This window comes from Egretta garzetta, unplaced genomic scaffold (assembly GCF_000687185.1).
Source record: "Egretta garzetta isolate BGI_Z169 unplaced genomic scaffold, ASM68718v1 scaffold154, whole genome shotgun sequence".
NCBI lineage: Eukaryota > Metazoa > Chordata > Aves > Pelecaniformes > Ardeidae > Egretta > Egretta garzetta.
Window position 1 is genome coordinate 6,516,692 of NW_009259600.1, and position 23,012 is coordinate 6,539,703.

A 23,012-nucleotide genomic window follows, 5' to 3' on the forward strand; every position below is an offset into this window, starting at 1 on the left:
CGGCTGTGTCCATTGCGGGGCAGCCCCAGCCTCTCCTCGCAGAGGTCACCCCTGCAGCCCCCATCACCAGCCCCTGGGCACCAACACCCAATAAAACCTTGAAGAAACCAACTGCACTGAAACACACATCATGATTTTAAATATTGTTCTTGCTGTGACTCAGAGCTGAAGCTCTTCATCTTGCTTGGTTTTGCTCCAATACCTCCAAAATGATTTATTAGCATACAGATAGTTTTTATTAGCATACAGTAATGTTTGCCCCTCACAGGAATAGTGTTCCTTTGGGGAGTGGGTGTAATGAGGTACTTAGTCATTGCAACTGAGTGCTTTAGAATTACATAGCTGTACACACAATTTAATGCAGGTGATGCAACATCTCATGTATATGCAAGTATGTAATTTTGCCAAATGAAAAGGATCATCTTATTTAGTCATAGAATAGGTAATATTGTCCCAGTTTGTGGTTCAAGGACAGGAAAGGACCTATTGGGATAGCCATTATTGGTGGTCTAGTATGTTTGAATGGGGGTCCAATAGATTTAATTAATGTATACTATCATAATGAAGTCTACTACTTACAGTTTTAGTCTACCATTAACTCTGAGATTGTTCTTTTTCTTTATTTATTGCATTATTTTATTTCTGACTGTGCAGCCACACTCCTGCAGTCACCAAACCACTTGTTCTGTAGGCTTTAATTCGCTACTGGAATTATTTATACTGGATAAAAGTTAAATCTTCCCTGTGGCTGAAGACAGCCAGTAGATCATATGCCTTTCCTGAGGCATTCCATGGTGGCTTGAGGAGTGTTATGGTGTAACTGAAATTTGACTATGCTTGTTAGATAAAGGATCTACACTGTCTTACTTTTCCTGATTTCAGGGACATTCCCAGAATACCTGACAGCACACATGCACAACTGGAGTCCAGTAAGTTTCAATTGTGGGGTAGGAAAATCTTCTCTCTCTTTTATGTAAGCACAAATAGATTGAAAAATGTCATCTACAGTCAGTATAGCTCTCGTCTCTTTGTCCGTATTTGTCTCAGTATGTCATCTTACTGTATTATCTATCTACCTTTGTTTAATAATAAACTGTCAAAAGTCAGGATATTTTGATTTAGGCTTGACACTTGGTTATAAGCTTGAGCTGGTTTTGATTGAAAAGAAAAACATAATTCTAACTAATATACGAGAACATTAATAGTAATTTTTAATTTCCTGTTTTGTTGTTTTGCATTTCAATTGAACTTTATAAACTAAAAATGGGGATGAAATGTTCTTTATTTACAACCTGAGAGATAGCTACTTTGAAATCACTGTACTTCTACTTTATTAGAAGCATTCAGCACCCTCTAAATCGGTGAAACTAGCATTTCGTGTGGGGAAAAATAACTTGTTCTTTGGCTTAGATCTGATAAGATGCCTTTCAGCCTGGAGTTATTTTTTATCATTGTTTTAGAAATCTTTTACAATAGAAGCCATGAATAAATGCAGAGGCATAAGCCTGATTATAATAATATGAAAAACTCCTCCAATAACTTTTCACTGATCAGCCAAGTCTTAAAATAAAATCCATTTTATGCTTTGTGAGATGAGAATGTCTTTTGTATTTATAAAAATACTTTACTTTTACTCTATGTTTTATATGACAAAACTTGTCCTATGACAGTTTGCAGACCTTGTAGATTTGAAATAAAATGCACAAACCCATTACATGCATCTTGATGGTTTTGTAAAAATCTAATTAAAAATAAGTCTGATTGTACAAGATAATTATTGGCCTTCAGAAGACTGAATTCCTTTGACCACAATAAAGTGATCAAAAGAGAAAAATAAATTTACTATTTAGGAATTTTGGGCCTTCAACTTACTGACATAATTACAGTCAGAATTATCTGAATAAACTATTTTTCATTCTGTATGCTTCACATGACATTTTGCAGCTATAATAAGCTTGGAAAGCTTTTGGTTACATCTAAGCACCAAAAGATTGAATATCATTATTTGGTAATTTTAAATGGATAAAAAAGTGTTACTTATCACAACTTTATTGCATGTTTGGTTATAGTTGTACAGTTTTTCTTTAAAGAACATTGTGAAAAATGCATAAGTGCTACTATTTATAAAGTATTTTTATTTATAATTACAGGTTCTAGTTCATTTGAATCTCAAAAAATGGACCGACCTTCTATTTCAGTGACTTCTCCAATGAGTCCTGGCATGTTAAGGGATGTTCCACAGTTCTTGTCTGGACAACTTTCAGTATGTAAACATTTCATTAATATTAATGTTGTGCTTTTTGCAGCATATAAAATGCTCACTGCAGAGTGCAAGCTACATCTGACATAAATTTCTTGTTAAACTAGCTACATTTTTTGGTTAATGCTAGGTATCTCCGTTTAAGCAGGGCCATAGTTTTATAAGGACATTCCTTTTTATTAGCTTTTGGAAATTTTATGTATGTTGAATTTTTCATATACTTATGTATTTATTTAGTAAGCTAGACTGGTAGAGTCAGATTTTCAGAAAGGCCTAATCTTGGCCTCCAGTCATGTTTCTGCTGTGGAGTGTATAAACTTTTTCAACTGTAACACTTAGAGATACAGTTGGTAGATTTAATGTCTAAGCACGTAGTAATAAATGTTGCTTATTTCCTATGCACTGGCTTTCATATATAACTTTCCCCTTTGATTGTTTAATGAATGTTGTATTCTTTGTACCAGTGTTACTCACATTTGTTCTTCACTCTCATTGAGAACAAAGTTAATTACATGAATGTTTTCTTTAAAAGGGTAATTTTCTGTACTAAACTGAAGAACTTGGATTTTGTATGCCTTTCTGTGTCATTTACAACTCCAAAGTGTGATTTTTCAAAAGTGCTTGGTTGTGGCCTGGTACACATTGAAAAGGAGAGGAAAATGGAATGGAAGCAGTGCAAAACTGGTGTTGAACAAGTTTGAAAATGTCACATTCATATTTCTTCCAAGTTTTTTACGTTAAGATAGTGAGTGTGCCATAAAAATATGCATAAAATCTAAGCAGACTGTTTACAGGTCTCACAGAAATGGTTTATGGTATTGATAAAGGAGAGGAAGAAAATTTTTTCTGTCTGTTCAGCAGCCATGTTGGCTCCATTCTGCAATGCATGAGACATTATTTGTTTTGCTCATCAGACCAGCCATCTACAGTATATAATTTTTAGTTTTCTGTAACTACTTTGAAAAACTCAATCCTTTGGATAATTGGAAAACTAGAAAACTTGACTGTCGAGTGCAGAATGCTTTGCACAAAATACAATGACAAGGGAACATGAACATGAACTGTCAAAATACACAGACCGAGGTTTTTAAAAACCAATTTAGTTTTACAAGACAGCAAAAATTGTTGATAGTGGAAACAGGGGGAAAGAAATCTCTTTTGGCTAAATCTCATGAAAGATTAGGCTGTCAAAAAGTTTTGGTTCCTAATTCTCAGCATGAAATTCAAGATCAGAGTTAGCTGCTCAGACATCTAATGCACAGACACTGCGGAATGATGATCCAAATGGGAACCACAGAGAACTGACTTCCTCGCTTTCTCAGTTTTAGAAACAAAATCTTCAGGAGTTTAAGATTAGCATTTATTAGTAAGGTCAGTAAGTCGGTTGATTTTGTGGATTGATGGGATATTGCAGTCTGAGGTGCATAAGAATAGTATTGGGAGATATGGAGGTATATTCTTATTTAGTGAGAATAACAGAATTCACAAGTTTTTCTGTCTCATAATGGCATATAAATTCAGTATTTAACTCAAGAAGGCATAATTCTTATTTTTAATGATTTTTTTGCTTGTTTCAAGACATAAACACCTTTATTAATGAGTTTATAGCATTTCTTTCCATCTAAGGAAACCAAATAATGTTAGGAGACATTTAAAGGTCTTTTCTATACTTGTCCTCTTTGTACTCCCTTATGTGCTGTTTGCAATTATATTCAATACTTCCTACTGCACACTATCCTTGTTTTCCTTAGAGAGCAGCTGATACCTGAGAACGCGCAGCTCCAGTTGACTGACGCTGAAGTCAGAAATGCTCAGCAAATCTCTAAATTAAAAGTCTGACTATCTCAATGTAGACACCTAACGTTAGTAGACAGTTTGGAAATTTAGACACTTATCTTACCTCACCAGCTAAAGGAAAGCTGTATTTCATGTTAATTGTGTTAATGGCAGAACCCAGCTCCTGCTGCTGTTGGCTCAAGGCTTTGGGAGGCCTAGTACTAAACCTTTTGCTTTGTGAGGGAGGGTGGCTGTCACAATGTCTGGAGATGGTGTGGCTAGGTACCAACATGGCACACTAAAATGTGTAGACCAAAATATATTTTCAGAAAAAGATTACTTTAAGAGAATTGAAGTATTCTACAAGAACAGGCTTTTTAAAAAAGTAAACATCTGTAGTTTCTTTTTGATCTGGTATTTTAAGTTAGTTTTAAAAGGTCACAATTTTTTTTTTTACTTTTAAAATTAGGTGTTTTATGTGTCTTAAAGGTAGTGCAATGAATAGTTTCTCACTTCTTAAAATTTTGGTTTCTCGTTTTATAACTTTAAAGTTTTGAAACTTTGTTAGTGAAAAAAACAACTCTTTTGGTAGAGTTGGAGTTGTTTTGAAAAATTAGAATGGACTATGTGATTTTCTAATTTTGGGCCTTTAGCAAAGGTGAAGTATTAGGGGAAAATTTTTAAAAAAGTTTAAAAAACTCTCCTCAAGTTCCAAAAAATATTTGTTTTGAACTCTACAAATGGGTGAGCTTCAGTATTTTGGTTTTCCATGCTTTTAATGAACTCTTTTCTGACAGAACAGTTGATGGAACACTCATTCATTCCAAATAGCTGAGTAAGATGGAAATGGAAGGAAATTCTAAATTCAAAATGCAATTGGGAATGTGGTCTTTATGGTGAGTGCTGAGGCAGGAGAATAACTGCAGAGCCCTGGCAGTAGATGTGGACAGGATGCCGTTCTTTGTGGAAGTGGAGAGTCAGTTGTCATTCTGGGCAATGGTAGCTGAATTCAGACAGGTGTGCTGAATCTGAGGGAATGGATGACAGGCAAGACTTTGGAAGTGTTTTCTGTACTTTCAGACAATACTGCATAGTCCTGATGGGACGGTGTTCAGGCAGCTGTAGCTAATAGGCTGTGAAATACAAGAGTTGTGGGCAGAAGTGGGGATACCTACAGTTCAGGTGGAGGTCTGAAATATTTGAATAAAGACTTGGATATATGCATCCTTACTTGGACAGTGCTACAGATCCTTCAAGGGGTTTTATGTTAGTAGTGTTTTGGAATGTACTTCTTTATGCTCAATATGGTTTTAGCCAGTTTAGCTGCAGTGATGCCTCTCTATTATTCAGGGATGTCTTTCTCTGTCTGTTCAGTCTTCCCTGTTTTCCTGTGTATTGGCATTGGTCTGTATACCTGTTTTCTTCTACTGAGGTTACACTGATACTTCAGAGCTGGCTAATATGATTTCCCATGAAGCAAACCATCTCACATAGCTAGGAAATCTTCTTTCCATTAATAATTATTCTGCCCAAATACATATTTAATTGAAAAAATTGTGTGCAGCTACAGTAAACTATCGTGTTATAATTTACTAAGGTATAGACATAATTTATCTGTATTCTGTGCAGTTTATTTTATGGCTTTTTGATCCACATTGTTCTTTCAGGGGAGTATCGGACTGTTATTGCAATTATTGGTTTATTATTATTTGCTTTGTCTGGTTCCTATTTCTGTGGTTTTGTCTGATTTGTTTTTCCTTTAATATAATTTTGAAAATGTCAGTATTCTTTGTGTGTTGATGCTCTTCACTTCATTACTGCATTCTGCTACTTTTTCAATACTGCATGAAAAGTATAACTTGGAATACTTTTGCAATAGTTAGGTTTAGAGACTGATGACATGACTAGAAGACCATGTAAATGGATACGGGTATAAAATGACAATATTTCATTTTTGTACTGGTGGAAATTCTAACAGAAAAGGGATGTCATTTATAAAATTAATCTATTTCCTTGTACAGCTGAGCCATGGAATCACTCCAATAGCTTTTCTGTATATATTCAGTTTATAAAGCAATAAAAATGCAAGTATATTAATCGTAGTTGTAATATCTGTAGCATGTTAGAAAGCAGATATTGCACATTGTGAAGGTCATAATATGTCAGCATATTGGGGGGCGAGGTCAAGTATGAGACATACTTCCCTTCCCCCTTTCACCTTTTACTTTTCCCTTTTTTCTTCCTTTTCTACCTTTACACAAGTAAATTGCTGTTGCTCTAACATCAAAACTTGGAATGCTCTAGGTAGTGCACACAATGTGCTTTTTGCCCTCCATTTTCCAAGGCAGAATACGGCAGGTGAGGGTCCTTGGTGCATGGGGGGAGATATTTTATCCCTTTTAGGATTGCAGTATTCTGGAATATCTGTATTTCTCTTGTAATACGGAGCAGAAGCAAGCTGAAGATCTACTTTTATTGTATGTGAGTAGGTCACATTCTGGCACCCCTATGCTGGGCTATGCAGTACTGCCTGTGCAGCGTGGGGGCGGTGCAGCTGCTGCACCTCGCAGAGCACAAGAGCCCATCAGACAAAATCCGCGATCCAGACTGTCAAATTTTCTTATATATCCTCTTGCTTTTGTGTGAGAACAGATTACTTCACACATTTTATAGAACAGATTTCTCCAGCATCTGTGCATGCCAAGTAAGCAAGGAGGGTGGCAGAACCATCATCACACTGCCTATCTCCATACTTTGGGTACATTTCTTACGGAAGTGGATATTGAGTAGTAGCTTCTTTCCATCACTTTGAAATAGATCAATAATCTCAGGAAAACTGAGCAGGGAGGTAAAGGAGATTAGAGTCTGTCCTTGCTGTGGTTGTTGTGACCTGCTCCCACGCTCCTGTTCCCCCGCTTGCTGGCCCTCTAAGGTATCACCACCTGCTCCTGTTCCTGTCCTTTCCCATTCTCAGTACCCTGTCTGTGCCACTCCATCACCTGTTGCCCTAAGCTGAAGCTGGAGAGTGGTTGGTTGGAGTTTGTAGCTAGTCCAGGAACGTAGGGGTCTGGCCTGTATTGATGTGGTCTTGATGTAGCCCCTGGAAGCCACAAGGCTGTATGTGGTCTGAAGTGCTGCATCACAAAAATAAGCCTTAAATGCATCCAAGTGTGCAGTGCCACTACTAAGTTTGCTAAATGCTCTAGAACCCATTTCATGCAAGGGTTTTCTCTATATACCATATGTCATTTCTGTCACGATTGCTAGAGAATTGAAATACATCAATTGTACCTTCCCCTAGGTAATGCTAATGCCAGATAGCGCTAACTTTCTTTTAATTGTTTTTAAAGTATTTAGGAGGGCTTTTTATAGAAATGCCTCTTAAAGTCAGAGAAGAGAGAAAACCTTTTACTTGCTTTACTCTAGAAAGCAACCAAAGCTGTCAGTGCGTGAACTGTACTTGTTTCTGTCTCTGAATATCTACAATCTTTCTGAAAGAGATGATCAAGCTGAATTTGTTTCCTACCCCACTTTTAAATCACACTTTGCTGACCTGCTCCTCTTGTTAATGTTATTTCTAAATCTGTTGTAAATGTTATCTGTAGACCTGTAAAGGGAAATCCTGTCTCCTGGGGAATCAGTGGCAAAATTCTTGCTGACTTCCCTAAGGCCAGAATTTCCATCACAGGGTTTTGATATGATTTGGTAACAGATTTGCAGATTTAATTTATGCATTGCATTAAAATACTTTGTGTTAGATAAATATGTCATTGGTGTAAAGCTGTGTTTAAAGTAATAGTTGTGTGTCTTTGTTTTTACTTTTGGTCTTTTAGTTTCCAGCGTGTTGTCCTTTTTGGTTTTGTTTTATTGCTTTTTCTTTAATTTTGCTTACCAGAGCCAAAGCCTTAGTAGAAGAACAACGCCTTTTGTTCCTAGGGTTCAGGTAAAGACTTCGTCTGCCTGACAGAAACTAAAGTTGTGGTTTTTTCTTTTGTTTGTTATGGAAAATGCATAGTAGGAAAACGTTACATTATAGTCCGTTTTCCCATTTTTTTTAGTGTGTTGCTTTAAACCATGTTAACAAGTTTCATGTCATCTTGTAAGCAGCTTGTAAAATTCTGCATGGGGGTTAAAATATAAAATTAAAATTTAAAGAGACAACTAGTTTTTGTTTGCTGTTTGCTCAATATTAAACTCATACAGGTTTCAATAGTGATGATGGCTATACATCCCACATAAAAAGTATGTGTAATGTTTAAGCAATAAATACTTTTGTGCTTGAGGTCATTATATAATGATGAATGTCTCTTTAAATCGTTCATTATCATTACTTAACACATCCTTTTTTGCATTTTCCAAGTAACAGTAGCGCCTTGAGTGGAAGACAGGCAAAAAATTTGTACCTTGTTTAAAGAAGCAAATTTCTTGTGTATGAAATTTGGTTCTTGCATTTTAAAAGTATATCAAAATAACATAAACTATTGAAATTAAAAAAAATGGATTCTCTGATTGTGTTACTGAATTTATTTAGCTTTGGGATTCTGCTTAGGTACAAGTTGTTTGCCTTTTTTCATTAGGAAACTCCTAAGATATTGTAGATTAACGCAAAAGTAGGTTTTACTAATACATTACAATGCTTATCTTGCTTTGCTGCATGTTTTTCAGTATTTTGTAAATAGAATATTATCTGCTTTTCTTACAATGTGGGAGCTGTATAAATGTTTCTCTTGTTTGATCAATTGCTCAAGGAAAGATGTAAAAGATGATCTAAATGGTCAGAATGAGATAACTAAATTTCATACTGAAATGGAAAAAAGATCATATATGTATTTATAAAGGAATTCTAAATAAGACTGTAGGAAATGGTTTGGTTATGACTCATATTCGATAAAGTACAATTTTTTTTCACAATATATTATTCCCCAAAAGTATCCTTACAACTGCTTAAATATAAACTCAAAATAAAAAAAATCTAAGAAAAAATTGACATTAAAAAAGTATTCTCTCAATAGTATTGTTTTAGGTTAACATATTACATGCTACTGACATAAAATGGAGTTGTATTAAAAATTTAAAACACCTTTTAGCATGTTTAAAAATGTTGGCTTCTGTTCATGGTAGTGAAATCAAAGAAGGACACAAATTCAGTCACAAGTTGTTAAGTAGTTCATAAAGGTAAATATTGCATATGACATAAGTAGTCTTTTAATATTTATTTTCTTTCTAGACATGTGAAAAATAAATTAAGAAATATGACAACTGACTGTTCAATTTAAAAAGGAAATGTCTGCCTGAAACCTCCATGTTTCATGAAATACTGTAATGTAGAAGTAACATGTAGTAGTTCCTTATTTTAGTCACATTATATCAAATAAAGAAATAGACATAAACATTGCCAGTTCTACTTAGACTAATGTCTGCTAATGAAAAAAAAATTACGTTGATCAAATTATTGTGGTAGTCATTTAAGAAAATAAAACAAGTGTAATGCTTAATAGAGAATATCCAGCGAGAGGTGACCGTGTATGGGTCTTACTCTCTTACCTCTGGCTGGATTACTTTTTGTCAATAAGAATCGTCTTTAGCCCCAATTTTGTTTCTGCCAATGTGCAGTCATTGTGGACCTCTCTAACATTTTTTTTTTTTTTGCAGAGCTCAGTAACAGTCAAAGCTAAACACAGTGTTTGTGACAAGAGTTCCTGAAGAACTCAAACTTATGACCTTGGCACCATCTTTACAACTAGACTGAAACAAGTCCCCCATCTGCCCACTTTTAGTAGGGATGGTAGACAGTTTAAAATGCATTAATTTACGATGTGTTTACAATGCAGACTGCAGAAATTCTTTAGTGATCTTTAAACAAGGGTATTAGAAGCAGTCCAGCATCAGTGCAGAACTCTGGTTACATTTTGGCATGAGAAATCAGCTAACTCAGAGCTCTGAGCTGTGGTTTATGGTTGTCAGGAGGTGTATATTACATTGTGGGCTGTGGTATAGCTGTGTCTGTAGAATTCCCTACAAGAAAGAGGCTCTCCAAACATTTCTGTTTATACCTGTTTCATTACTCTCAACAGGAAATGCACATCTTTATTCTTGCTTGCATCTTCTTTACTTGTTAGTCTGAAACTGATCCTGGTGATAAATGTCCTGGGTTCTGGCAAAAGTTCCTCTTCCACACTTCTCTCCATGTTGTTGCATTCATTTTCTAGCTCTTGTGTCACTGGATGATTTAAAGCCTGTCATGATTGTTTTATTGGGAAGAAAACCACTCAATTTCTTTCTTTTTTCCCTATCATGCACCCTTCTCCTGAACTTTTACTAATTCTACAGTACTTGGAAAAGTGCATGTTTATTTCCTGAACTTGTACATTCAGTTCAGCATACCAGCAATTTTCTAACAAACAGTGATGCTTTGTGATATCTTTGTAGGGAATAATCTGTTTTTAAATTTGTGTTTTCCAGGCAGTATCTCTTGTTTACTTTTGAGCCAGAGTTGCCATGAAAACACTGGCTTTCTTCTAACTTCAAAAACTTCAGACATTTTTTTGCTTTAATACAGAACATCAGTATATTTGATCACATATAAAAATATATGCATGAGTCTATTTGGCATTATTGAAATCAAGATGAAGCCACTAAAAAAGAAAATTTTTAAAAGAATTCTAGATTAGGGCAGCCTAAGTACCTCCCTAATTTTCTGGCCTTCATATCCTAAGAAGCTCTTCAATTTGACGGCGTTTTCTTGTATTTTTTCCAGCATATCAGACAGCAATGACAGTTTGGTTTAGCAACCCCCAGTAGTCAGGATTTGTTAGAGGTATGTTTACCAACATCCAAAGCTCACCTCAGCTACACTGAAGACTTTACCACCTCAGGGCAGTTTCTGCATCTACATAAGCTTCAGTCCAAATAAAATGATTGCTGTAAGCATTTTTAAAATAAAATGATTTTTTTTTTTTTTAACAACAGATCCTGCCGGTGTACCTTTTGTTTCAGAATAATGCAAGAAAGTTTCAAAATATTACACTAATAAACAGCTATGTAAGTTACATGAAAAATTATAATGAACAACAGGAGAATAAAAATGCCTGGCCAGCTGTTTCTCAAACCCAGTGATGTCTGAGTAGGCTGCGGTGGTAGAAGTCAAGCTGCAGGGCAGGCGATTTCTCCCAGTGGCACAGGTTTTATCTCTTTTCCATGAGATTCATGAAGCAACGCTTATATAACAAATAAAGAAATAAAGTGTAGCGTAGAATTAAAAACATAAAATATTCTCTGTTTTAAAATCTCAAGTTATCACTTAAGATCCGGTGTGCCTGTATGTGCTGTACACAAAACCACATTAGAATTGCACAGTTAAGTAAACAGTCAAGCATTCATGAGATAGGAATATAGGAAGTGGCAATAATAATGTTATCTAGATTTTCTTAACTGATTTCCCTTATGCATATGTATTACAGTATGGGTCCTAGTTACATGATTACTTCTTTTATAGAACTCTGATCTCAATCAGTGCTCTGAATAAAATTTCTAGTTAAGATAGGACCTAAAAAAAGCCTGATGAAATCTAGTAAACTGAATTTATGTGCCTAATTTATATAACTTAAATTATACTAACTTCAAGTAAGTCTGAGGTGCCTTGGGGAGGAGCTTAAATTTGTACATTTGAAGGAAAGAACTAAATACTTCAATATCTGCAGAGAGTGATCCAGCCCAAATAAAGGACAGCTATCCCCATTAACTCTGTTTGAAACTTGAGCTGTTCCAGACGGTGAGTCGATTCTCCAGAGGGAGGTGTCATCTTCTGAGGCTGCAGAGGACCAAACAGGCATACTAGATAACCTGCATCCTCACTTGGAATGCAACACCAGCAGTCAGCTTTTATATACCCAGAAACAGGACATTTGTGTTTAAGCCCTGTTTAGACTGAAGAGATTGAACCTGTCTCTCAGAAAAGTGCCCTTATCATTAAGCTATTGCATATCCTTTCCTTCTCTGGAGTATGAAGTCTCATCTGAAGCTGAGATACTATGTGGCTGGCAATTTAAGTGTGTGGTGATAGCAAAGAAAGCTTAATTTTAGTGTAGCAGATTCCAGACCTGTTACCCAGAATGTATATTGATCTTGTATCAGACCACTATTGGTTAAAAACCAGAAAGAATCCTACAAAGCTGGGATCAGACCCTCATCTCTCTTCCCCCTGATGACTACCTTCATCACCTGGCTGCAGAATAGTTCTTGTTTTTTGCACTCTACATGACAGGTATTCTTGCCTGGAAGCCTGTCTCAAGGAGTGCAGCAGATGCACCATTTTGTGGATGACTGACCATCTCACAATTTCAGGATGCGTTGAATTTAGGTGACTGTTTGCCTAATGTAGCTTACAGTGGAAGTTTAGTCAAGAATTAGGTGCTTATCTGCCTAGGGAAGGAAGGTATTATGAGCGTGTGTGTGGCAAATAAGTTCCCAGGACTTCAACACTAAGTGGAAAGATCTTTAGAAAGCAATCAGGTTGGATCACTTCTAAGTGAATTTTATGTGCTTACATCCTAAATTATCTGGTTGACAAAGTCCTAGTCAAGAAGTTTTGTAGAGGTGTTAACCTCCACATTAGCATCAGCCAGCGTGGTTTTCCTGTGGTGTATTTTATGTGTTGTAATTTTAGCCTTCCCCTCCTTCATTTAGATCAGGATTGCATCATTGCAGTTTCTTAGATGTTCGAAGATTTTAAAAGTGACATTCCTGCCTGTGTTGAAAACTGCTGAATGAGGCATTGTAGATTCTGCTGTTAGTCAGCTGCTTAAGTCTTTCAGTGCGGAGCTTCACACCTGTACATTTTTGTGGGACTTTCACCCTGTGGGTTGAATAATTAAATGTTCTTAATTTTTTTTGGTGGTAGGAATCTTTTCTGCATCCTACTCAAAAAAAGCTATAAAAGAAAAAAAAAAATTCCTCATTAGCTTTTCTGTTATACATGTGCTATCTCATGTTTATTTCATGACATATTTTATATTTATATAATATTCTATGAGGTATGGTAGGATTGTCCTGCATCTATTGGTTAAGAATTGAGAAATTATGATCAGAATCCGAGGCAACCAGGTCCTATCCAGGCATAATGCACACCACAGACCTCCAACGCTTTACTTAGCACTACAAATCAGGGTCCAGCATTTCACACCAGGCTCCCAGATGATGAAGACCATGCAATTTGTAAATACCTTTTGAAATATTTTAAGGGATCCACCTGTCTGGGAAAGAGGAAGGGATGGAATCCAGTTCCCTTGGACTGCACCTGGCTGTCTTAAATGGCTGTCCTTTCTCTCCTTGTGAATAGAAAAGACAAAGTTCTTGTAGGACAATACCATACCATTGTATATTGTTATAATACTTATGCACAGGAGAATGAGAATTAGATCAGTCCTATTCCCAAACTCATTTTCCATGTTCAGTATGCTAGTCTAATTCCTTGTTTATCATTTTCCCTTTCAGTTTCCTGCCTTGACTTGTTGTCAGATTTTCTTTCATCCCAATCTCTCTGCGCCACATATTTTGTGCCAGATACAGAATGGCTGGTGCTTTTTTCATCTAATTCCATTTCTCTCATTCAGTCTGTTTTTGCCACTTCGTTCTTCTATGGTCCCTGACATTAGTGGCTCCATTCTTCCTGTGTTTCACCGAGAAGCATCCTGTATCATTTACTTTCCCAGTAATTTGAAAGCAAGTAATTTGATTTGTCCTGTCTTCCTCCTTCTAACCCCATGAGAATGCAATCCTATCCTCCCCTCCGTGGGGTTCTTTGTCCATTCTTCCGCTCCCAGTTTCTTCCTTTCTTCTCTTTCCATCCAAGTCAAATGAATTCTTGAATTACAAGTGCGTGTACTGTATATTAGAGTACTAGCAGTGTGAACACAGGAAAGAGAGAGCTTTCTGGTCATAGTTCTTCCTCCTGACCTTTCCTATAATAAGCCAAATTGAAGGGAATCACAGGGAAAATATGCCCATTATGTACAAGTTTTTCCTAATTTTTCTCAGAGCATCAAGAGACAAGTAGAAGATACAAGTCAATGCAAATTTCAAGTTCTTGTTCCAAAGCACAAATGTCAGAGCATGTCAAATAAATGGTGTCAGGCAATTTAGCTTTCTGCATTCTCCAAACACCTTGGTTGAAGTTTTCCTGCAAAAATCCAGTCTGAAACAAATTTAGTGAAGAAATATTTAGCTTGAATATAAATGCATAATTCTGGTTATGTTTCTGACACGCATGTCTGGCTTATTTCGCCTTCACTCAGTCACAATTTGTGATAGTATCTGGATCACAAATATATTGCATTCTGCTTAAGCAAGGATATTTTTTTTCCAAAAAAGCAGATGAAGAATATTGTCTTCAGTGCTACTTCCCTTGGGATGTGGGACTAGCCAAGTTTGTCCTTTGCTCAAGGACTCCCAAGAAGCCTGCAGGTGGATACATTTAGTGTCAGAGAACATTTAAGTTACCTTGCACTTTAGAGGTCATTAAAGCTTTGCTTTGGACTCATACAGTTGGTGCAAAGCTTTCTACTTGTCATCTGTACCTGAGTGAAGATACTTGTACTCCAGATAATTCTCAGTTTAGAAAAAATACTGTCAAAGTCTCTTGCTTTGCGGGAATGTAGGAACAGCATCTAGAAATCTTTTGAACCTAACATATTAAGGATAATTTCTCTCACAGTTTTCTCCTTTAGTAGCCACAGAACCCTTTAACTGTTGGTACCAGAAACCTATGAAGTCAGTAGGGCCAACGGCATGGTAATAGAGGACAGATATCCTCCCCTTTTTAATGTCTGTTCAAACACTGCTGGTTAGTGGCTACAGGATTTGCAAGATCTAAAGTAATGGAGAAGGAAGTACACTGCCACCATCGATTGAGTCGGCGTGTCTTAGTGTAATCTCACTTACTGAAGTATTAGAAATGGCAGAAAGCCATCAGCCTCTTGGTGGTGGGTCAAAAGTCTTGAGAATTGCATCAAGACCTTGCTTTAAGTGGCTGAAGTGCTGGAGAAAAGGAGCTATAACAACAGGTGGAGACTGCCTCTGAAATTATGTGAGATGGGCTCCACAGAAAGTGCACCTTCCCTTGGTTATGTTTACCTTAGTTAGGATATATTCATGCCTAGAGGTGCACTCTTTGGTAAGGTGTGGAGTTGGGCATTATCTTCTTTGATTCCCTTAAGTTCAGGCAGCGTTAGTGTATCCTTTAAATGTCCTAGTTTGTCCTCTGTCTCAGGCAAACTCCCGGTGTAGAGAGCCTCCTCTGTCAGCTGTAGTTAATGATACTGCAGTGGTACCACCATCTAATGACTCCTTGGTTATTTGGAAAGCTTTGTTTTGTCATAACTGCACCATTTCCCCCTTCTGCAGTGAGTGCTCTAAAGTAGGTATATCCTCTCCTTGAATAAGTTACTTGCAGCTATAGTATTCAAACTGAAATAGCTAAATAGCAACTTCTAATGACTGTAGTAAAAAAGGATAGCAGACCAAGTCTAAGACTGATTCATAATTACAAGAGAAGAGTAATAGTAGTTTTTGCCTTGTTGTTGCTGAGCTGGACTGTGAAGAGGGTTGGACTACTGAGCCTTCCTCACTTTCAATTTCTGGAGGGCTTGTATGATCTCAGTATGAGTCTCTGCATCTTGAAAAATATTTAAAGATTTGAAATATTTATGGTCTTATCCCATGGTCTTTCCAGCACAACAGGACATGAAAGATTCGTTCATTCATTGTGCATAAACTCCTTAGAAATGTATATATATGAATACCATACATCAGTAATGCAAGTAGTACAATATCACTGCCAAGAGAGAATAATCTTAACCAGACCACCATGTGAAAAACAATTAATATGAAATAATGTACTTACTGTATAGGGTTTTTTTAAAAGAGTAAATCCTGGTACATACTGAAGCTATTATATTATTAATTTATTTTTATGCTTTGTAATAAATACCAAGTAGAACATGATATTTTCTGTTTAAGCAACCGATATAAATAGAAGCTTATGAGCAAAATTAATTTTAAGGATTAATATGCTACTTTGTTGTAGAAATGAGTTCACTAATTAATATTTTCTCATTACAGATAAAACTGTGGTATGACAAGGTTGGTCATCAGTTAATAGTGACAATACTGGGAGCAAAGGATCTTCCTTCAAGGGAAGATGGGAGGCCAAGGAATCCTTATGTTAAAATTTACTTTCTTCCAGACAGAAGGTAGGGTGAACACAAAGACAAGGAACATTTGAGTAAGAATTAGTCTGATACTCAGATGGCATGCACGGCTGAGTTTCCTGGTTATACATATACAGAAAAATCTTACGGTTTGGAGTTTCTTTATGGTATGTAACAGCAACGTGTTTTTTGATGGATCAGTCCAGCAGTTTGGTTTGCCCCAGCTTTACACAGCAAAGCAGGAACAGGTTCGGCATCTGAAACCCATAGATTTCATATCACAGGATTAGTGAGTTAAGGCTGAAGGGGACTCAGTTGAGATTTCCCAGATGCACCTTGAAAACTTTCCCTAATGCACAGGAGTGATATTAATCTGGACTTATGTTTTAGGGAAAATTAAACTGTGGTAGAGACCCTTATTCCCGAATAGCTCCTTCATTGTTTAGTTCATGATTTTCTGCCATTTTAATTTAGGTGGTGGGAAGAACAGTAAACGGGATAATGTGTTCCCCAGTTGATTTTTTAATCGGGATTTCCTCAGATTGTATCAGTAGGGGAATATGTTTAGCTTTATTTTGTAGTGTTTCAACCAAATAATTCAAAAATTTAACCTGAGTATATAAAAGATTGACCAGTGGATTGCTGAATCTGTAGAATAGGATGCAACTTTACAGTTTATATTTTTACATCCTTTGCTTTTCCTATTGGCTAAATTGGGAAGATGTATCCAGTATTTTGGAAGACACTGCTTTTCCATTTTCATTGTATACCATATGTTGGCAAGAAAAATTTTTGTGACTGTATAATTTGCTGTGTCATTGATGACAAAAAGTTTGTGGATGGATTGTCTTGGGTTTACCAGTATTTGAACTGTTGGACTAGATTCTTAGTTTATTCAGATTGCTGTAGTGAGAATCAGGTCTGCTTAAATGATCTTACCTGCTTTTTCAAGATTAATAAAGCTACTAAAAATGTCTGTGTTCAAATGTGAGTTGTAATAACTATAAATACATAGAAGAAAAAGACTTTAATTAAATACTTTAAAGTATACAGGTACAGAAAGTTACATAACATTAAATTTTGTTATGCTATACTGGTGTTTCCCATTTGTGTGAAGTATTCAGAACTTTTTCTTTAATTATGATATGTGTTTTCTACCACTTTGTATAAGAAACAGCAATTTGTCTTACTGAAATGTTTTTTTTTCTAATGTGCAAATTCATTTTCCTTTCCTTAGATGTAAAAGCTAAGTAAGCAACAATATATTTCTTGTGTAGTAGAAGGAAACATGCTAGAGGTAAAATACAGTTAAATAAGTCAAGCGTTTAATTAGATGAAGATACTGAACTCTTTTTGATTAAACAAATTTTATTGGAAAAGCTTGTCCAATGTAACTTACTTCAGTTCTCAAGAGTAAACAAATCTTTAGTATAATAAAAATAATTACATTATTTGTCTTAATAATGTGTCTAAAAATATTATTTCTTGGTTAATATTTTGATCCAGCTTCTAAGTAACAGTTCAGAAATACAATAACTATATTTCATTTGCAAGTATTAGCAAATGGACAGTATCTGCATTGCCGTATTAAAAAAATCCACATAAATTAGTACCACAGCTGCATTATGCAGCAATCAGCAGGTTTAAAATTAAGCATTGTTATGAGAACTCTTGTCAGTATTCTCAGTAGAAGGAGCGTGGGTGTTTTCCAGCAAAACTTGTTTCCATCAGAAAATATGAATTCTTTCAAGCAGGAATATTCTGCAAAACACATTGCTTTCAACAACACCCTGGAGCCAGAGCCAGGCGTTCCATGGTAGCCTTGCATGGAGAACCCACTGGGCTCCAAAACATAAGGCCAACCTTGTAGTGGAGATCTGCCTTCAACCTGGATAGTTCCTTGGGGTGACCCAAAGGATTTTGGGAACTGTTCTGAGAACACCATTCCTTCAAGTGTTGCTGGCAAAAGACATGTAACTCATTCTCAGGGCTTCTGGTTTCCCAGCTGTGGAGTGCTTAGTCAGGAAAACCCACTGGAGAAGGTCCTGCACTGCCTGCAGCTCCCTGACCATTCCTTCATGTGGGCCAGCTGCTACCTCCTGCTCTGCAGTTTAAGAGTTGGCCACTGGAGGACTAGAAGCTTGAGTGAACCATCTGGCTAGTTTATCTGAAATGAAGATTTTTGCTATGCCTAATGTTGTCTGCATAAGTGTTCCACTGTCAGACTGTGCCTCATGGAAATCCCATTTACAGAAGTATATTTTCATAGAATCATAGAATCATTTAGGTTGGAAAAGACCTTTAAGATCATCAAGTCCAACTGTTAACCTAACACTGCCATCCCACCACTAAACCATGTCCCTAAGTATCTTGCTTACCCATCTTTTAAATACCTCCAGGGATGGAGGCTCAACCACTTCCCTGGGCAGCCCATTCCAGTACCTGACAACCCTTTCTGTGAAAAAATTTTTCCTAATGTCTAACCTAAACCTACCCTGGTGCAACTTCAGACCATTTCCCCTTGTCCTATCACCCGATACCAGGGAGAAGAGGCTGAACTGCACCTCACTACAGCCTCCTTTCAGGCAGTTGTAGAGGGCAATAAGGTGTCCCCTCAGCCTCCTCTTCTCCCGATGAAACAACCTCAGTTCCCTCAGTTTTGCTCTATAAAATGCTGTTTCTAAAAAAAACCCAACCCATATTAAAACATTTCAGTTTTTCCGTGAACTTCTTAAAATTGGAATTGGTACATGGACTGGAAATCACCTAACTTTAGTTTTTAATATGAAGTTATGAATTATCCTCAATATATGTGCTGAACTTTATTCTATCATAAAGGTCTAATTCTGACATAGGTTATAGTGCCCATAATACTACAAAATGTACTGCTGATTTAAGATTTCCTACCCTCCATGAAATACTTATTACAGTATAATGGTCTTCTGAACATTTTAAATATTTAATTGTTTTTTGCAGTGATAAAAATAAGAGAAGAACAAAAACAGTAAAGAAAACATTGGAACCTAAGTGGAATCAGACATTCATTTATTCTCCAGTTCATCGGAGAGAGTTTAGAGAACGCATGTTAGAAATTACTCTTTGGGACCAAGCACGAGTTCGAGAGGAAGAAAGTGAATTTTTGGGAGAGGTATACAATTATTGGTAGTTATTATAGAAATACAGTTGCTCACATATTCATATCTAGATACAGTATTTTTGAAAAAAAATATTAAATATAACAAAGCAAAACTTTTTATATTGTTGTATTTGTCCTTATTTCACTTAGGAGTAAACAGTGATCTCGCACTTATCACATAGTACTGATATGAGATTCTTTCTCTGTTTGTTCCATTTTAATATCATGCACATGGTTTCTCAATTTCCTTTAGAATTGTTTGTTAAAATCCATATTATCCGTAGTTATATTTTATAAAAATGTTGGAATGTTGCTGACTGACTTGTTACAAGATATTTGAATGCTGTAAAGGTTGTCATAAGGTAATAAAAGTTTTGTGAAAGATTTTTGGTATATATAGTGTTGTAAAAGGCACAGGAACTTCTTTCATATTAAATGCAAGATTTTTATAAAACTTCAGACAAAGCCCTTAACAATAAGAGAATAATAGAATAAAATTTATGACCATATCTATTTTAAAATATTCTGTTATGTAATGCTTTCTACTTTTAACCATTTTTTTCTTTTTTAGATTCTTATTGAGTTAGAGACAGCATTGTTAGATGATGAACCTCACTGGTACAAACTTCAAACGCATGATGTCTCTTCATTGCCACTTCCCCATCCGTCACCATATTTGCCACGCAGACAACTCCATGGCGAGAGTCCCACACGGAGGTTACAAAGTAGGTTGTTAACTTTGCACTCTGTATATAGTTCATTTGAATTAATGTGTAAAGTATATGAAATTCCTGTAGATGGGAAGCTGACAGAAACTGTGTGTTCATTTGAGGCTGTTAAGAATTAGGTCATTTATGGTTACTGATGAGAGTCTCATGCTACAAATAGTAATATTCAACACTGTGCAATACATCAGTTTTTTCTTATGAGACTACCTAGTTCAGATCCTGAACTTGAGGAAATTGGTCTTTTGCAATGTGCTGTTTTTATCTTGAAGTCCTATCTTCTATGTTACGTTTATAATTTCATTGTTTAACCAAAAGCGAATGTGCAGTGCCTTTATCTTTAGCTCATACTTAATAAAGTGACCTGTATATAACTTTATATGTAGCTAAATTAATGCTACATATAATAATAATAATATAATTAATGGCCTGTTGCCTTGTGGTTACATTCACAAATTTAATTTCTCTTAAAATCCTGTTTTGTAGAGTTTGGTATACTTGATCCACAGTAGGTTGGTGATATCAGTAGATATTTTGAAAACAGAGTATATACCATATGCTAATAAAACTAGATACATAAGAATAAGATGGTGAAAATCTGTTTCCTTAATACTTCATTGTTTCTCCAGTTTAACTGCACAGTACTGTCAATGTTTTAAAGCTATCCTTCACTGAATTAACTTTATAAAATATCAGTTGACATTGATGTAAAAAAAAAAACAAACCCTCAAACCCAACAACTCAAAAACTATTTCTAAGAATTTGGGGGTTTTGAGTCATTGTATGTGAGTGTGTGTATGCATATGTTGCACACAAACTCACAGAAATATATACGTGTGTCACCACGCAAACAAGCTTGGATATTTCATATGTTCTATGTGGATTCTCTATTAAATAATCCCCTGTGTATAAGTATTTCAAGTAGTTGATGGGTTTTGTGTCTGTGCACTGGATGGTGAGAGGAATTAAAATGCTCCATATCATAATATTCTGAGAGAGATACATTAACAGAGAGTTACAGTGCATAGCCTTCAAGCTGTAAGATTATACTTGTCCACAGAAGGAGGAAAGAAATGATAGTTAACAGGTAAGGAGTTCTGTTTCCATTCAGTCCTCTTCGGTTTTCTCAAGTTATCATGACTGTTGTTTAAGTAAAATTTTTAAATTATTTTTCTTGTATATTTTCTGCCATCTTGTAACACATTTTAGGAAGTTAAATTTTCCATGTAAAATTACTTTTACAGACCAGCTGGAGATTTCAGTGTCTGTTTGCATGTAAAGTTAGTGAAATTCTGGTTTTCAGAAAATACTCAGCCCTGCAAACAAACCCGGTTTGTTTATAGTAATTCCTGTCTGTGCAATAAAAAACTGCCATGAAGAATGAATAGAACAGTAACTGCTTTGTTTTGGAAAAGATTGTAGTAATACTTTACTAAAGATCTGTTTAATGACACTGACTCAAAATGTGAACGTCAAAATTTGAAAGGTTTTTTTTAATACTAATACTAACACTAATATTAACAAATACTAATTCTAATGCTAATTTGTGCTCAACTGAACAATCTTATATGCCTGTCTGGAAATGTAGAGGGAAGGACATACCAAAACTTCTGGTTTGATGAAACATTAAGATGATATATTCTGACTGTTCTCAGAGCAGTACTTTGACAACTTGAGGTTGTAGAAACTTCAGCCAAATAAAGTGTCAGAAGTTCATGCTGATTGCTGGAGAATTCACATACTCCTACAATAAATTATGATTTTTGCATTTGTACTGAGATCGGGATCCCATAAAGAAGGATTTTCTCCACTGTCCTGGGTATATACGGACTTCTTGAATCCTTATGTGTCATAAATAATTTTCAATTTAAACATAATTTTACACGTACAGAACAAGGTCTCTTGGAAATAAAATCCCTCCTTTCGGGGGACTGGAAAGGCACCCAAATGGAATTTAGCATCTCGTCAAAGTTCTGCAATGGTAGTAGAATCCATTTAGTAAAAAAAAAAAAAAAAATAAAAATAAAATTCATTGGTGTCACACCTCTGATATGGAAATAAAAGTATTTCTTAGTGTCCAGAGAGGTGGTGGAATACCCTACTGGAGATATCCAGCACTCAGTTGGACAAGGCTGTACGCAGTGCAGTATAAGCTGGCCAAGCCTGAAACAGGCGTTGCACCAGATGACCTCCAAAAAGCGCTTTCCAACCTAAAAGTCATCACCAGAGGACTGGTGAAGGGCAGACAGCGTATCTTATGACTGCCTTCACTACGTAAAATATTTAGAATATATTAATAACATCTAGAAGTCTGGTTCTTTTACTTTTTTGTTTTTGAAGTTTCAAAAGAATAAGTTCTGCTTAATGTCTTAGTTTCTTGTGTCTGAAATTCTTTTTGTATCCTTTAATAACAACTCTTGTATATGATGAAACAGAAGATGTTATCCAGTGGCACATTACAACAATGTAAAAAAAATCTCCAGAATGAAGACAAGGCATTTCTAGCGAGTTTGTCTATCTTCAAAGCACACCTTAGAACACTTGCTGTGCTGTTACACAGTAGGCTGATTTCAATTTCTGGGGCTGAAAAACCTGAGCAGTTCAGTCCTCCCACCTTTTGTTCATTTCTGTGATGCTTCTATGTATAGAATTAGTGAGTACAATATGAAGTACTTTCTTGTATGCTCCCAATAAATTGTTAGTGTGAGAAATAACAAGAGAGATATTTTGAATATCTAGTGGTTTGTTGCTTGTGTAAACACACATCTACACATCTAAGCTTTATTTTCATGATTGCCAAGTTGCTATAAAAACATGTATTTGAAGACAATGCTTAAATGTTGTTCTCCAAAGGTAGTTTAAAAGAACCACCTACACTTATCACTTACTTCTATTCTCTTTTTAATATC

At 35.8% G+C, this 23,012-nt stretch overlaps 1 protein-coding gene across 15 annotated transcripts in view; it reads left to right on the forward strand.

Moving 5' to 3' along the window:
• Window positions 1–23,012, forward strand: part of RIMS2 (regulating synaptic membrane exocytosis 2) — a 345,182-nt gene that overhangs the window by 117,949 nt on the left and 204,221 nt on the right. For 12 of the 15 annotated variants that reach the window (XM_035893824.1, XM_035893819.1, XM_009638382.2 and 9 more), the window contains exons 7-11: window positions 883–929; window positions 2,151–2,263; window positions 16,154–16,284; window positions 19,219–19,390; window positions 19,950–20,103. In XM_035893824.1, coding sequence (XP_035749717.1) covers window positions 883–929; window positions 2,151–2,263; window positions 16,154–16,284; window positions 19,219–19,390; window positions 19,950–20,103 — 617 coding nt within the window. Of the gene's footprint in view, window positions 1–882; window positions 930–2,150; window positions 2,264–7,931; window positions 7,980–16,153; window positions 16,285–19,218; window positions 19,391–19,949; window positions 20,104–23,012 lie in introns of all 15 variants that reach the window. The other 3 variants (XM_009638379.2, XM_035893825.1, XM_035893829.1) reach the window with 1 other exon arrangement.